Below are 16,497 nucleotides of genomic sequence, written 5' to 3' on the forward strand. Positions count from 1 at the left end.
CACAATACAGTGGTCTTTCTCTCTTTTCATATAGTGGTGAGACACAGCACAAAGCCAGTGTAATCTGCAAAAAAAGTCGTTTCATCTTGTATTGAGTCCTGCTATTTTTCTGAATACAAGTGAAAAAAATCTGCCAATGGCATGAGAGAATTCCCCTTGTTTCCAATACAAATAAATTTGTGGCCAAAGCTTTCTTCCATCAAGCGTCATTTTCTTGGTACTATTGCAGTGATCTGCCTTCTTCTGAACTGTTTCAAGATAGTGGCACTTTTTTCTCGAAAATTCCTGAAACACTTCACATTTTAAGAATATGGATATTTTTTATAGTATGCATATCATTGAGGATGAGGTCATTTTTTGTTACCTGGGAGTAGATAGATCCTCTTGATGTGACATTGAACGTCTTGGGATGCAACACAAACTTCATCTCCTTACTGCCCAGTACATCTACTCTACTAGTGTACCAGCTATAGGAGCAGCATGCAGCATGCTCTGTGCTGTGAGACTGACTCATCACTGCTGTATCGGCATGGTTCTGCACGTCTTATTAACCAAACCACACCAAGAGGCCAGTTCAACATAACTGTTCCTGCTCACACAGGCATCTGTCCAAATGACCGTGTGTGTGTGTGTGTGTGTGTGTGTGTGTGTGTGGGCACATAGGTGTGTGTTCAGCAGCAGTGTGTAACATGAGCATTAGTCTTGAGTCCTATGAATGGGAATATGAATGGCAGATATGTGGGACTTTCCATGGTAGATGCTAATCATTGTATAAACGTACATACCAAGAGCCGAGGATATGTGATATGTGATATGTGCGTGTGTGTGTGTGTGTGCGCGTGTGTGTGTGTGTGATGGGAGCTGCTGTACTCATCACATTACAATAATACAGATGATGTCTAGTACCTCGTTATGACAGACAAGCCATATTTAACTAACGAAAACAAAATATACACACACACTAAAATTGAGAAAATGACCATAACCACAACTCAAAAACGTAATTGATTAAAAATGCTAAATGCATTGATACTTGATGGCCTCAGCAGGAACGGGCACCAGGCCAGTCAGCAGTGCCAGAACAGACTAGTAATGTCTGGTCATAACAACAAACACATCAGGACATGCACAGTCAATAAACTACAACACTTAGACTCAGCACTTAAAATGAGCACCAGCCACCAGCCAAGACTAGCACATTCTGGCTGTGGTTGGTAAATCTTTCAATTCCGCTAGCCACATTGGCAGGTAGCCAGCCCGCGTTCAATTAGTCTTTTTTACTCTAACAACTACTTTGGCTGCTGAGAAATTAAATTGCCTCATGAAATTCTCAACCCACTAACCACAGCGGCCAGTTGGGTAAAAAGTTAATTTCATGCCCTATTTAGAACGGTGAACGATAGCAGTGTCACTGTCCGCTTTCAGTGGCAATGCACATTTTCCAGAGCAAATCCAAAGCCTAGTAAACCAAGGAACCACACTGTCTCTGTCTAGATCACTAGGAACAGAAGTAGCCAACAAGTTTAGAAACAGTTATATTTAAAGGGGGCATTAAGTATAATCTATGACTTTTCTCAATCTCTATCAGTGACCAGTAGGAATTACAACAAAATGGCACAGCGTACGGTGGCCTGTAACTGACACAAATCAAATAATAATAAAGTCGTATTTTCCCAATTTAGAGGAGTAAGCTAGGTAATTAGAGCAGAGATCCAATAGAAACGTCTAGTGAAGAGGTAACATATCTCCATGCTAAATACTGGAATAATAATACTGATTTTGAATTCTCTGATTTTATTATTTTGTGCTATCGGGCATTAAAAATCTCACCTTTAAATTGTGAAATGTAAATGTAAAAGCAAAAACTAAGCTAAAGCAAGTAAGCAGGGTTTTTGGAACATATACTGTATGGCATCTTAATGATTTTTGTTAAAAGGTAACTAAGTAATTGAGAACTTCTTAATGAACTGCACTTGAGATGTAAACTACTTCTCCACCTTCAGAAACAGTCTATTTCTATTTCTTTCTTTCTGTCTGGCTCTGCTGATTAATTTACAGTCTACACAGAAGGGGGTACGGTAACAAACATGGAAAAGCTAATACAAGTTGTTCTTTATAGACTTCCCCAGCTCTTTAATGTGTGCAGTGTCAGTGGAGGCCCGTCCAGCCACAGGGGGCCACAGGGGGCCATATTTACAGCAGGGCGGCCCGGGGGCCGGGGGGTCGGCAGTTCAGAGAGCTGGCTTCCCCGAGACGAAATTAAAACCTACGTGGAAAAGCGAATGTTTCTCCATTTCTGAGCGGGTATCGGATGAAGACATCACATCCATCAGTGCGGATGTTGAGCTCACTGATGGAGAATGAAAAGGCCGAGGGTCCAGGCAGGAGGCCAAGGCAGAAAAGATCCAAGACAAGGCGTGTAATCAAATGTCACAGCATGACCAAACCAGGAGTAAATTACGAAATAAAACTGTCCGAGGACTTTGTCAGAGCTCCAAAAGGCTGTGACTGCAGATGGCCTCCCTAAACTTCCTAATCACTCATTCATCTTCTTTATGGCCTGGTAGGCCTAAATGTTTAGCTGTGAGCCTGGCTAGTGGAGGAGCTGCTGCCATTCATTCATTCATTTATTCATTCATTTATCTATCTATTTATTTACTTATTTGTTTTGTTTTTTTATTAGTTCATTCATTCGCTTTATGTAAGTAAGGAGTCCTGTGGAGAGGGGTTATAAAAACAAAAAAGTTACTGCTACTAATATAATTATTATCAATATCATTATTATTATTGTTGTTGTTGTTGTTGTTGTCCTTACTTTTTTTATTTTTTTATTTTATTATTACCTATTTTTTATTATTATCACCCAATTTCCTATGGGAATCATATCATATGGGAATCATCGCATATAGTTTTGTAATAATAGCCTAATTAGTAATAATAATTCTCATTATTATCATTGGTAGTATAATTAGTAGTAATAGTAGTAGTAGTAGCAGTAGAGGTAGTAGTAATAGTATTTTATTATTATTGCTTGTTTATTCTTACAAAGAGTTTCAATCCAAAAAACAATGTTTTTATCAAATAAATGGTGGAGATTCTGGAACAAAATGTATTATTATTATTATTATTATTATTAGTTGTACAATCTAAAATACATAGCTTATCTGGAGCAAAGCAATCAAGCCTGTAAATGTCATGATGGTTTGGTGTTTGGCCTGAGGGCATCAGGAATTGACTGCTGCAAGCTCTACATATATATAGGCTATATATATATATATACTGTGTATGTCGATATATATAGTTGACCAGTAGAGCTCTGTATGCTTTCAAAATCCTGTTGAGAGACAATGTTTGTATTGTTTAGTAAGTATTTGGAGTTAAGCATAAGTTATACGCTACACACCATATTGACATTAGTATATGGACATTACATGGACAAGTTGTGAGCAGGGTGAGTGTCAGTGTGAATAACCACTGTCTTTGAACCGCTGTTTTCACTGTGCTGGTGTCAAGTGGCTGTACTGTCTACAATATTTTTCATGGTGTACACCCACAAAAAAGAGGGTTCCTCAAGGGTTCTTTGGTTAAACAACTGTAATGAATTAAAGAACCCTCTGATTTGTTAAATACCATAAAGATTCTAAATCTTTAAACCTTTCTTCTTTACTGGTTCTTTCTTTAAAGCCTAAAGAACCATCTTGTGGTCCCATAGTGTTATTGTATTGTATGAGGTGCAAGCATTTTTGTGCAAACTCATAATGTTAATAAAGCATGATATACGCTATAGATATTAGATAGACTAGATTTTCCTACATATTCAAAAATGCTGGCTGGAAGTGTGTCATTAAAATCAATTCCTTCATGCATGATGAGGATAGATAGATAGATAGATAGATAGATAGATAGATAGATAGATAGATAGATAGATAGATAGATAGAGTTTTTAACAATAATGTAATATGTTGATAAATAATGTTTAACAAGCAAAATTACAAAAATATAACTAATGATAATATTGAATATATATATGCTACACCGTGATCTAGACTGGTTACACCTAGTATTGTTAGATTTGCTTAAATTATTTGACTAATCCAACAGCTGCACTGCTTTTCCTCCAGTAGCAGCTTTATTGTTTATCATTAGGAATAAACTCAAAACTGCTGTGATTGAATATGAGCTGGTGCTCAACATGACTTTGCCTACAGCTGAGAGACTATAGAGAATACAGTTTACTACCTTTTTAGACTGACATGGGTCTTTTAAGGAATAAAAGCAAATCGAATTGCTTTTCTGAAAATTTAACTGATGTGTTTATATTTGTGGATGAGGAAAAAACATGATTGAACGCTTTTATGAAAATATAACTATAATATTTTTGTTTGAATTAAAAAAAAAAAAATTAAGTAGTATCAAACTGCTGTAAGTTAGGCTACATCAAGATAGGGTCTTTATGGATCAAAAAACATCAAATATTGCATTTTTTCATATGATGATGATCACCAGCTCGAGGTCATAGTTCCTTCACCCTCCTTTTTTTTTTTTTTTTTTTTTTCACTACATTCTGTGGCTGGAGGGAAGAATATAGTGCGGTGCGCTCAGGGCAGCCGAGCTCTTTGCTTCTGAATTATAGCATGGTGTTGGGGGTGGGGGGGTGGGGGTGATGCCCTCCTCTGTCACTCTGTCTCCCTCTCTCTAGTGTTATCATGCTGATATATGTCTCTCTCGCTCTCTCTCTCTCTCTCTCTCTCTCCGAGTTTTTCCACTCGCGATGCCTTTTCCCCCTTCTGTCGTTGAGATAAACCTGCGCGAGTGAATGCGAGCATGATCATTTGTGTTTCAGCACTTCATTGGCCGCTCACAGACTGCCTCTATCCAAATTGGCACGCGTTCGCCCGGTGTTAAAAAAAAAAAACGCGCGGTGCCAATTACGCGCGAATTTGCCGCGTATGCAAATGAGGACAATATCACGCGGCGAAAAGCAGTTGCTTGTTTTTGTGACAAATTATCTAATTTTACTGAGAAAGTGTTAAGTGGGCCTGTTCTCGTTTCTAATTGGACTCCTCCTCTCCGCCGTGCCCTCTAATTACCGCTCCTCGGTAGTCTGAGTGGGACTGCATCACACTCTGAGTTACACACACACACGCACACGCGCGCGCACACACACACAGAGAGAGAGAGAGAGAGAGAGAGAGAGAGAGAGAGAGAGAGAGAGAGAGAGAGAGAGAGAGAGAGAGTGGTGCGGTTGTAATTGATTGCCTTCCAGTCAGCAATAACTTGTTAGTGGCGGTCAATCGCCGCCGCTTTTGGTGCATCACCGTCCACCGGATGGGTTCGGCTCGTGCCTCGTTGTGCGTCACCCCGGAAAAGTGGATCGGAGACGTGGGACTCTAACGGGAAGTCAGAAGTCTCCCTGCACCCTGCAGCACAGCGGCCGACATGCGGCTGCAGAGGCACCTGTGATCCGACCGGCGGATTTTCTTCTTTCCTGCTCTCCCTCTCTCTCTCTCTCTCTCTCTCTCTCTCTCTCTCTCTCTCTCTCTCTCTCTACACACACAACTTTCACCACAGCCTGCCTGGCGCGCGCCCGGTCAGAGTCGCTGGTGTCTGAACGAACAAAGTGAGAGGTGTGACCCGGTGAGCCGCCATGACCTCTAAAGACGACGCGAAATGCCCCGCGGTGATGGAGGAGCGGAGGCGCAGCCCGTTGGATCAGCTCCCGCCGCCGGCCAACTCCAACAAGCCGCTGACGCCGTTCAGCATCGAGGATATCCTGAACAAGCCGTCGGTGAGAAGGAGCTACTCCCTGTGCGGAGCGGCGCACCTCATCTCCCCCGGAGAGAAGCTGCCCTCAGCGGGTCACAGCCTCTCCGGCCGCGCGCTGCTCAGCCAGACGTCGCCGCTCTGCGCGCTGGAGGAGCTGGCCAGCAAAACCTTCAAAGGCCTGGAGGTCAGCGTGCTGCAAGCAGCCGAGGGTAAGGCTGGTTTTATTTTTCTTTCTGTCCCTGTGTGTGCGCATGAGTGTGTGTTCCTTGCGCGAGCACAATTATGTTTTGCAGCTTTTGTTTTCTGGGATATGAGGAACGAAAAGTGTCAAAATTCACATTTAGAGCCGCGTAAAGTTTGATGTTAATTTTGATTTGGCAGGCTGCAAGCACAGGCTCCTGGGAATGAAGCCCGTTCGCTAAAATTAGTTAAATGAGTTATTTCTCATTATTATACGTATAATAATTTTGCATCCTGTTTTGTGTAAAAAGCAAATCAAAACTGCAATAAGTGACATTTAATCTATTTACATTAGCCTACATTTATTAGTAATTTGGTGAAACACTAAAGAAAGTGTGAGATAGGCCTATTGTATTATTATTGTATTGAAAAATGTCCTACTACGCTACAATTGGAATTTAAGCAAAACACAATAGGCCTAATATCAATTTTGGTTGTAAAATGTCAGCCCTGTTAAAAACAAAAGTCTTTTTTTTTAAAAAGGATATTTTCGTGTTTATTAATTGAGTATAGCAAGGTGTAGCAGTTGTCAACTTCAACATAGTCCAGATTTGGCTTCATAGTTTTTATTATTATAACAGAGAGCAAAGATCAAGACAAAAAGGACAGAAATCTATTTGGAAAGCAAATCTGAAGAAATAAATCCCATCAGGGAGCATTCAGGACTAAAGTTGCCTCTAAGCTGATAGTTTGGTGACCTGTCTAATAATTTATCACCCTGACAAGATAATACCGTCCTGTCAGTCATCAGTCGTTGCTCCACTTTGTCCCGGGAAATGTAATCTATTAATAGCAGCAGGTTTGGAAGTTTTGATGGCAGATGATATTAGATGCAGGGACTTTGCCATAGCTTCGGGTTTAGTGAGTCGACGCCCCTGATGTGTTCATGGTTATTTTTGCACCTTTATGATCTATGACACCTCTCCATAGGCCGAGACGGCCTGACGCTCTTCGGCCAGAGGAACAACCCGAAGAAGCGGCGAAAGTCCCGCACGGCCTTCACCAACCACCAGATCTACGAGCTGGAGAAGCGCTTCCTGTACCAGAAGTACCTGAGCCCGGCGGACCGGGACCAGATCGCGCAGCAGCTCGGCCTGACCAACGCGCAGGTCATCACCTGGTTCCAGAACCGGCGGGCCAAGCTCAAGCGGGATCTGGAGGAGATGAAGGCGGACGTGGAGTCTGCCAAGGCCGTGGGCGCCGTGGCCTACGAGAAGCTCGCCAAGCTGGCCGAGCTGGAGAAGTGCGCGGCAGGAGTCGGTGGCATCGGGGGCTCCGTGACGGCGCCGGGCCACGCCGAGCCCGACCCGGCCTCGCCGCGGTCCCACCACGACCCCACCGAGACCTCCGACTCCAGCAGGCCGCACGTGTCGTCTCCCTCGCCCGCCTCGTCGCCCTACACAGACCGCTTGAGCAGCAAGTGTTGCTCGGAGGATGAGGATGAGGAGATTGACGTGGATGACTAAACTATTTCGGTGGCCGCCGTGTCGTCACCTGCTCCCGCCGTCCTCAGCCACCGAGACAACAGTCTGAAGTGCCAATTAACGCGATATTTGTAGGCAGAAACTCTTGCTTTACGAGGAATTCATACTTTACGCACGGACTGCCATGTTGCCGTCAAAACTATATAGGCAGGAGCCACTGCTTTGATTTGAGAGAAGCCATAGGCCTACAGCTCATTTGCGCACATTTGAACACACACACACACACACACACACACACACACACACACACACACACACACACACACACACTTACCAGCCCGTAATTCAACAATTCTTATTTCAATCAAATCACTGAGATTATTTCACTGCATGTTTTATTTGGTTTTATTTTGGCTTTTTTCCTGATTTAAATGGTTGGAAAGGCTCCTGACTTATTCAAATGGCCTCTGAGCTTCATTTTTCGACGTCTGTTCGACTATTTTCAGCTTTTTGATATTCAAGTTGTTCTGAGATGATAATCACACACACAGAGAAACATGTGTAATTGCTTGTAATAAGTCAACGATTTAATATATTTATAATGGTTTGTATACCTTTTAAGTGCCTTCAGAAGCCCGAACACATTAAAATGTATAAAGTGTAATGTAGGCTATACTCAAAAAATGTAAAATAAAATGCTTTTTCCAAATATTCAACATTCTCACGGCATTTTTATGAAAATATTTTGCGGCGGAATCACGAGGAGGAATCACATTTATTTTCGTATTTTGTTCGTTAAATCAGATGGAATCAATTTTGGCTCGCCGCCTTTTTATATAGGCTGCAGTCCTGTTCCACGTGTTAAATACTGCGTGTATTTGGGCGGATTTTGGCGCGGTAACGGCATCGTTTTGCCAAACCCATTTAGAACAACAACCTGCCTTCTGACCTCCTGCGTGTTTTTTTCCATTTTGCTCTGTGAGAAACACAATCTGGAGCAAAGAGGAGACCCAGGCGTCGAGTGTGTGTGTGTGTGTGTGTGTGTGTGTGTGAGTGAATGTGTGTGTGTGTGTGTGTGTGTGTGTGTGTGTGTGTGTGTGTGTGTGTGTGTGCTGCGTGTGCGCGCGCTCCTCCCCGGGGGCCGCTCTCCAGCCGTGCGCCAATACGGAGACAAGCGTGTCTCCATCCGCGCCGTCCACCGGGCCTCGACGCACAAAGGCGGCCGGAGGAGAGCGCCTCGGCGGCCATATGGTTTCAGGATTCTCCTCTCCATTACGAGTCACTTTGATGGATTGACTTAACCCGCCTTTTGAACAATTTCGCCCCCTTTTTGTAGCAGATAATGCAGACATGCTCTCCTCCGGGCCCGCTGCCTTTCTCCGCTCCGTTACAACAAGCCCATGAATTACAATGGAGCTCAGCGGGCCGGTCGGTGCTTTGTGTTGGCGCGAGAGCCTTGAAATAATTGACTTTTTAGACGATAGACCTCTCAGTTAACCAATTCATCTGCTGGCTCCAGTGTTTTTCATGTCTTTTGAACTGCGGTGTTCTGCTCCTGCAGCGTTGTTTTCATTGGTTTCTGTTTCATAATGGCAGATTGTGTTTTTAGTCACAAAAATGCAAATACATTGGAATATTTTTTTATTATCAACGACTTATATAGTTATCTTAGAAATGCAATTAATGTCAGTTATGGGATTAATTTCAACTGATAATGCAGCTGGTGTAAGGTTTAAAAAACCATGCCTCATTTTTTGAGACAGTGAATAATTATTTTATTAAATCTCTCAAAAGAGACGCATTTATATATACATATATATATATATATATATATGTATATATATATCAGCAGCTGTATTATCAATTTTCTATATTTTGACAGTCTTGGTTGGAAGCAGTAATTAGTCACTTTCTAGCAAAGATGAACTCTAAAATGTGTCTATACCAGGACACATAATATCACATGGCACATCCCATAAGCAAAAAATAGCCTACATAGTCTGACAAATATTTCAAAATATAAACAAAGATATTTATGGATAATGTGTTATGGGAAGCTATTTTAAAATGTGAGTAAACGTAGCCTACATAAAATGAAATTAAGGTAGTTGAAAATAGCCTATATTAAAATATATTTATGTATAATATATTGTGGGATTCGCTCATATTTCAAAATATAGCTACTCTTGGATACTGTACTGGGATGAGATACTGTACATTTAAATAGGAAAAATGGCTATTTTTGCAATATTGACATCCATTCCCTCTATGTATTGTACATATATGATTAAAAGACCTACATTTTTATGCTGGTGGATGTCACGCACTTCAATAGGCTATATAACATAAGCCCAATATATTGTTAAAATGTATACAAATCCATTTTTTGCGTATGGGGCTTTCGGATATCTAGGCAATTCTGGACAATTCCCTCACCGTTATAAGCGTGGATCTCAGCCTGTGTTCTAGTCTATGTTACAATGATATGATCCACGCTGGCGGATCATATCGTGTGTTTCTTTAAGGAAAAAAAAAACTCTTCTCCAAGGTCACGGAGGGCCGGTGTGTTTTCCAACAGGGCAGCCTGGTTTCAGCTTTTATGATGTGCGGCTCAAATGTAGGCCACTGCAGTCTGCAACAGAACAGCTCCCTCACTGCGCTGATTAATCTACTGCTCTTAACTGTGTTCAGAGAGAGAGAGGGAGGGAGAGAGGGAGAGAGAGGGAGAGAGAGGGAGACAGAGAGAGAGAGAGAGAGAGAGAATAATCATTTATTCAATCGGCCGGAAAATTGAAGTTTGATGCATGGCCCCCTGCTTAAACAACTGGACCTACCCCCCCCCCCCCCCCCCCCCCCTCCTGCTGCACCTCAAAACAACTGCTCTGCTACCAGAGACTTCAGCTAGAAGAAAAACCTTACAGTTAAATGTATTATGATTCATTTTACTTTTATTCGTATCTTACTATTACTACCAAAACACATTATCATTCCTATTCCTATTCCTATTATTATTGTTAATATTTACTATTATTGTTGTTGTTGTTGCTGTTGTTGTTATCATCACACAAGTCACACACACACAGTCATTTATACATCTAATTAATCTAAATACTACTAATAGCTACTGCTAGGCTACTGTTTTAATATGTTTTAATGTTTTGTTTTAATATTGCCATACAATAATAATAAAAAAACAATAATATTAACAACAACAATAATAGCATAATAATAATAATAATAATCAAATAATAAATTACTATGAAATTACGATTGTTGTTCATGTTTTTAATTACATTTTTAATTCGATGTTATATTTTTGTCATTCATTTTGGTGATTTGATTGATTATTATTATTTGTTTTATTAATAATTATTTGTATTATTTTTATTTATTTATATTATTTTTCTTTTTTATCATCCAATTTTCCAAGAACATTAGCGTTTCATCTGATTCTTCTTCTTTTCTTCTTCTTCTTCTTCTTCTTCTTCTTCTTCTTCTTCTTCGTCTTCTTTTTCTTCTGCTTCTTCTTCTTCTTCTTATTATTATTATTATTATTATTATTATATTTCTTCTTCCTTTTCCTTCTTCTTCGTCTTCTTCTTCTTCTTCTTCTTCCTGATTATTATTATTATTATTATTATTACTTTTATGAATATTATTATTATTACCCTACGTGTTCATTATGGTCTTACGAAAATACTAGAAAATAATCACGACCATAACAACAACAGCACAGCCTGTCTTGACTGCATATTACCAATAATCAATGAAACCAGCCCAGTTGATCACGGCTCCCCTCATCATCACCAGCAGGAGACACGAGCAGCCCATTCACTCCCAAACAAAACGCTTTCATCTCATGTTAAGAAAAAAAAAGCAGAGCTGAAGCATGTACAGCTCGTCCAGCTCTCCTGCAAATGAAGAGGAATGTGCCGAGCGGTGTGTTGAGCAGTGTGCAGCAGCCGCAGCTCGCGCTCCATGTCGGGCTGTGAGCTGCAGAAATGAGCTGCCTCTGCCGGAGGGGAGAGCTTGATTGATCACTAAATAGGGCGGATTTGAAAGTTTTAGTTATAACGTTCCTGTAGAGCCCCTTAACACTTCAAACTTCAATTTTACGGGCTATTGAACTAAGCGTGTCCCTGACAAAATTGATATATGTATTAATTTACTTTAACCGGTGATTAATTACTATCCACAAAGAGAATTATCCCAGACTTTCTCCCTCCCTCCCCCCCTCTGAATTTGCATATTAATCAAATTCTAGTTGATAATTCAGACGGAGCAATGGATTTAGCAGCGCTGGAAGGCATAACTCTCTCTCTCTCACACTCACACACGCACACACACACACACACACACACACACACACACACACACTCTCTTTCTCTCTCTCTCTCTCTCTCTCTCCACTCCCTCCCCGGGGCCTGAGCTCGCTCTCTCTCTCCCTGGCTGCTAAGCTGCTTGTCGAGTGTATTAAAGTCAGAGATGCAGAACGAGCTCGGCTGGCTATTTGGTGAAAACAGAAATTGCCTGTCCACTTTTATGATGTGTTCATGCTGAGCAGGCTCTTCTTAATGTGGCCTGTCAGAGCGGCCGGGGATTTACAGAGGGCAAGTGTGTGTGTGTGTGTGTGTGTGTGTGTGTGTGTGTGTGTGTTGATTAGCCCTGTGTATGTACAGTAGGGCTTGGTGAGGGTCATCTGTGTGTACAGCTACAGTCAATCGGAGCGTATTGATGGAATGGAAATGAACGCGGTGGAAAAGTCAGAGGAAGAAAACACTGGGAGTGAATGAGTGAGGCGAAGTTATTAACATGTTGGACTGTTGATGCAAGCAGAAACCTGCTCGTGCATGCGTGTGCTCGTGGTCGTTCACGCGTGCATGCAAACGCACACACACACACACACACACACACACACACACACACACAGGCACGTTCAGGGATTTAGGGGAGGCAAAAAATCCGTTTTATTAGTGGAATATTGGAATTTTTAAGCTGATATACTGTACATAGGCTATATAGGGTTAGACCCATATTGGCCTTTTGTTATATTTCAGATATAAGCCATAAGTCATCCATCTCTCATATGATGCTTTCTTTGCATGTTTTATTGATTGATTTCATTATTCAATAGTGTTTTTTGTGAATTAATTCTCCATTTAAAGGCCTAATCCCAGAGTTTCTCTATCATTGAATAGGCGAGGTGGGTCACTCTGGGCAAAGCCTAAGATTCATCATAGTAGTATCAGTCTAATGTAAGCTATATGAGGATGGGATCTTTGAGGGGGGAAAAAATCATAATTTCATATAAATGATTTTTGATTCTATAGTGATTGTTTGCCTTATGGTCATAGTTCCCCCACCTTTCTATTTACTACTACATCACTGTCCATAACAACTATAGTAAGTGGTATCAAACAAAAAGTGAAAGCGTAAAAAAAGTGAAAGTGTAATTGAATTTCGTCTAGTTATGGTCGTTTGCCTTGATCCATGCAGGTTTACCCTCCTCCTTATTTACACCAGCCTGCATGAGCGTTCCCCGGTCCCATTGGGTCCCATTCATGAACCAAATCCCGGTCCGTCCGGTGTGTGTGCGGCCACAGGGCGAAGGCACGCTGCAGATACATGCCTGCCATTCCCCCCGTCTCCGGAATGACCATTCAGTCCCGAGCGGCAGCTGTTCCCCCAGCTTACTGTGGGATGGAGCGGTCGGGACACACAGGACGGCTCTGTCAGCATCGGATTATTACTGTTACGGCATCATTAGCCACTTTAGATTCATGCGTTTCGAAGAGTGAAAGTTGCAGCCCCAAGCCAAGGTGATGCTGGAAAAGATCTGTTGCAGCTGAGAGACATTGGTCATGTTTGAAGTTCCAATAAAAGCTTTTAAATCTTTATTTTTTCCACGACAGACTGCATAGAGTGCCTCCTTCCTTCTGCTCCATGCTTTCTGTACTAGTTTAAATGCTGATAGGCCTTAATTCCACTCACATGTGATGTCATACGTGTAACCTAACTCATTAAATATGGCCCCACTCTCAGCTAAAAGGGTTCTATATAGTACCAGAAAATGGTTCTTGAGGCTAGAAAACCCTTTTAGGTGCTATGAAGAAGAGTTTTTAGGCTCACATGGTTCTAGAGGACTTTTATGGGAGGAAAGAACCATTTAAGAATTATGATTAAACTTATTCAACCTCTATCCAGTTCATGAAAGCTTTTCCATTGTCTGTTCTAAACAGCCGGTGTCTGGTAGCTCTTTCCTGGGAAAAATCCTCTGGTGCACAGGAAGTGATGTGTTTTACGTTTCCGGTTTGTTTGGAATAAACAGAAGAAGAACTGAGTAGTTAACTTCAAACTGCATCAACAGAAAATCCAAGGAAAAAGACGTCACAGTACTGGACACACTGAATGAGCGCTTAGACCTGCTGATGGGAATATGATGCACATTTTGCACATCATGCATACCAGCAGCATATTCACATACTGTTTTTCTCATGTTCTTCTCATCTGTTATATAGTGCATATATCTTGATATGTTTCTATTGACTTCCATTGAAGGTGAGGTTGTGTCTTGTTGGTGGAGACAGCAGCCGTTACCAGAAGCAGACCCAACAGTCAGTCCTGCCAAACGTGCATACATTATAAAACCAACCGGGATGTCGATTCAGTCCGCTCTGCTGCCGCAACTCACACTGAGGCTTATTGAGTCTGAATGGAGCTAAACATTGATATTTCTGTATTATTCAATGGGTTGCTGAGAGCCAGTAATACAGCTGGCTATTTAAGCAATGATGATATGCCTCAGTCTGTGTGTGTGTGTGTGTGTGTGTGTGTGTGTGTGTGTGTGTGTGTGTGTGTGTGTGTGTACATACTGTATATGCCTGTATATGTGTATGTATGTTTGCCTGTGTGTTTGTGTTTGTGTTTTTTTGTGTACATGTGTGTGTGTGTGTGTGTGTGTGTGTGTGTGTGTGTGTGTGTGTGTGTGAGAGAGAGAGAGAGAGAGAGAGAGAGTGCATGTATGCCTGTCTGTCTTTTTTTGTCTTTTTGCCAGTGTGTGTGTGTGTGTGTGTGTGTGTGTGTGTGTATGCCTGCATATGTGTGTTTATGCCTGTCTTGCTGTCTGCTTGACTGTGCATTTGTGTGTTTATGTGTACATACAGTATGTGTGTGTGTGTGTGTGTGTGTGTGTGTGTGTGTGTGTGTAGGTGTGTGTGTGTGTGTGTGTGTGTGTGTGTGTGTATGTGTATGTGTGTGTGTCTCAGGTGTTATCTATCTATCAGCAGTGCTTTCTGGCGCCCCCACATGTCCAAAAAAGGCAATGCAGTTGAAGTCATCACTCCATCTATGTGATGGTCATCTACTGCCACCCTGTGGTGGCTTGGGCACATTACATTCAATATACAGTAGAAGTTATGGGCATTTAGCTGACACACACATGGATATGAACTGGATATGGTAAAGTGCAGCACTAACCCTAAGAGAGTCAAAATGTGATTTTATGTTTTTATCAAGATCAAGCAAATACAAAATAGCTAGAAATGCTGTATCAATTGCAGGAAAGTATTTGAGTCAATTTAGTCACTTTAGTTGTACTTTCTTTGACAAACAATTTAGTCTGAATTGTCATGATGTGGTAAACCCCACCCACCTGCTACTGCAAGAGGGTTAAAACAAACACTAAGAATTATTTTCAGCTGAGGGGGGGTGGATTCACTGTGATTCCTGTCCTACATACTTTAATGCTAATAGGTGTGTATGTTGTAAATAGAAAGAGTATAGCAGCTATGTTTATCCTTGGCTTTCAGGCTTTTTCCATTAGCACTACATTGATCCAGTGGTGTCACTCCCTGCATCATATATAGTGATTATCACTATAGTCATATATAGTGTAATATGTCATAGTAATTCCAGCCCACACATTAAGTAGTACTATATATATAATGCTGACATACGAACAACCAACCATATATATATATAACATATGTTATATATGTTATATATATATATATATATATATATATATATATACACACATATGCACATACATATAACATTATATATGTATATGTTAACATTATACTGTTTACCATTATACTGTACATATTGTACTACTTATGGTAAGGGCAACCATTATCGCTACACTTGTTAAACACAAACATTTCATACGTGTGGAGTCAAGTCAATGAGTTTGTTGCTGCATGGTGTGTGTGTGTGTGTGTGTGTGTGTGTCTATGACTTAGGGGGGATGAGCACTGTTGTGTGTTTGAGTGTCTGGTGGACAGCACAGATTACGGCAGCGTGGACAGAACACACACACACACACACACACACACACACACACACACACACACACACACAGTGCTGACAGAGGCCATTTTAGCGGCAGCTCCTTCTTATCTCTCTGACTTATGGGCCTGTCAGACAATCACCACTCTCTCTCTCTCTCTCTCTCTCTCTCTCTCTCTCTCTCTCTCTCTCTCTCTAAAGGACTCAGTCTGTAGAAATGTCAACATTTGGTCAAGCTCAGACTCAAGCTACATACTATCTAATTTGATAAAAGTAGGTGTCACTGCTTTTTCAAATGGTGGATAACTCCCACAAAACTCAGAACTCTCTGAAGACCAATGTCTGATACACACAAGTCTTGTTAGATTTTCTAAATTACACAAGAAAAAAGTAATTTGTAATATATTTTCCTACGTAAATTGAATGCTTGTTGGCCTCCCCAAAATCCACTAACCTTTTTAGTATGCAACTTCCATCAGTTTGATACTACTTCCTATGATGCATACAATAAATTTACTTTTATTGAGATTTATGCCAGCCTATGTGACTATTGTACAGCAAAGGCGTTCATATGTTAAGTCACACAAATTTGACAAAGTCAAATGTTTTAGCTGCTCATTTAGGGACAATATTGCAAATTAGCTGAGGTTATAAATGTTACATGTGACAGTCAGACAATTTTCATTATTATTTTTTGTTATATGATTTTATTGTCTGTGAAGCACTTTGAACTGCATCCTATGCATGAAAAGCGCTATACAAATAAAGTTTATTATTA

The 16,497-nt window shown here is 41.1% G+C and overlaps 1 protein-coding gene across 1 annotated transcript; it reads left to right on the plus strand.

Moving 5' to 3' along the window:
• The first annotated feature begins 5,647 nt into the window (after window positions 1–5,647).
• lbx1a (ladybird homeobox 1a) lies at window positions 5,648–7,472 on the plus strand. The gene is made up of 3 exons (XM_071912642.2): window positions 5,648–5,975; window positions 6,937–7,327; window positions 7,364–7,472. The coding sequence occupies exons 1-3, from the start codon at window positions 5,648–5,650 to the stop codon at window positions 7,470–7,472; spliced, it is 828 nt and encodes a 275-aa protein (XP_071768743.1).
• The last annotated feature ends 9,025 nt before the right edge of the window (window positions 7,473–16,497 follow it).

The sequence above is a fragment of the Centroberyx gerrardi genome, chromosome 15, assembly GCF_048128805.1.
Source record: "Centroberyx gerrardi isolate f3 chromosome 15, fCenGer3.hap1.cur.20231027, whole genome shotgun sequence".
Lineage (NCBI taxonomy): Eukaryota > Metazoa > Chordata > Actinopteri > Beryciformes > Berycidae > Centroberyx > Centroberyx gerrardi.

Bases quoted from the DNA above. Each gene is read 5' to 3' on its own strand.
- lbx1a (XM_071912642.2), top strand. From the start codon at position 5,648: ATGACCTCTAAAGACGACGCGAAATGCCCCGCGGTGATGGAGGAGCGG. The intron at 5,976-6,936 runs GTAAGGCTGGTT...ACCTCTCCATAG, and splicing joins CGTGCTGCAAGCAGCCGAGG to GCCGAGACGGCCTGACGCTC. The intron at 7,328-7,363 runs GTCCCACCACGA...CTCCGACTCCAG, and splicing joins CCCGACCCGGCCTCGCCGCG to CAGGCCGCACGTGTCGTCTC.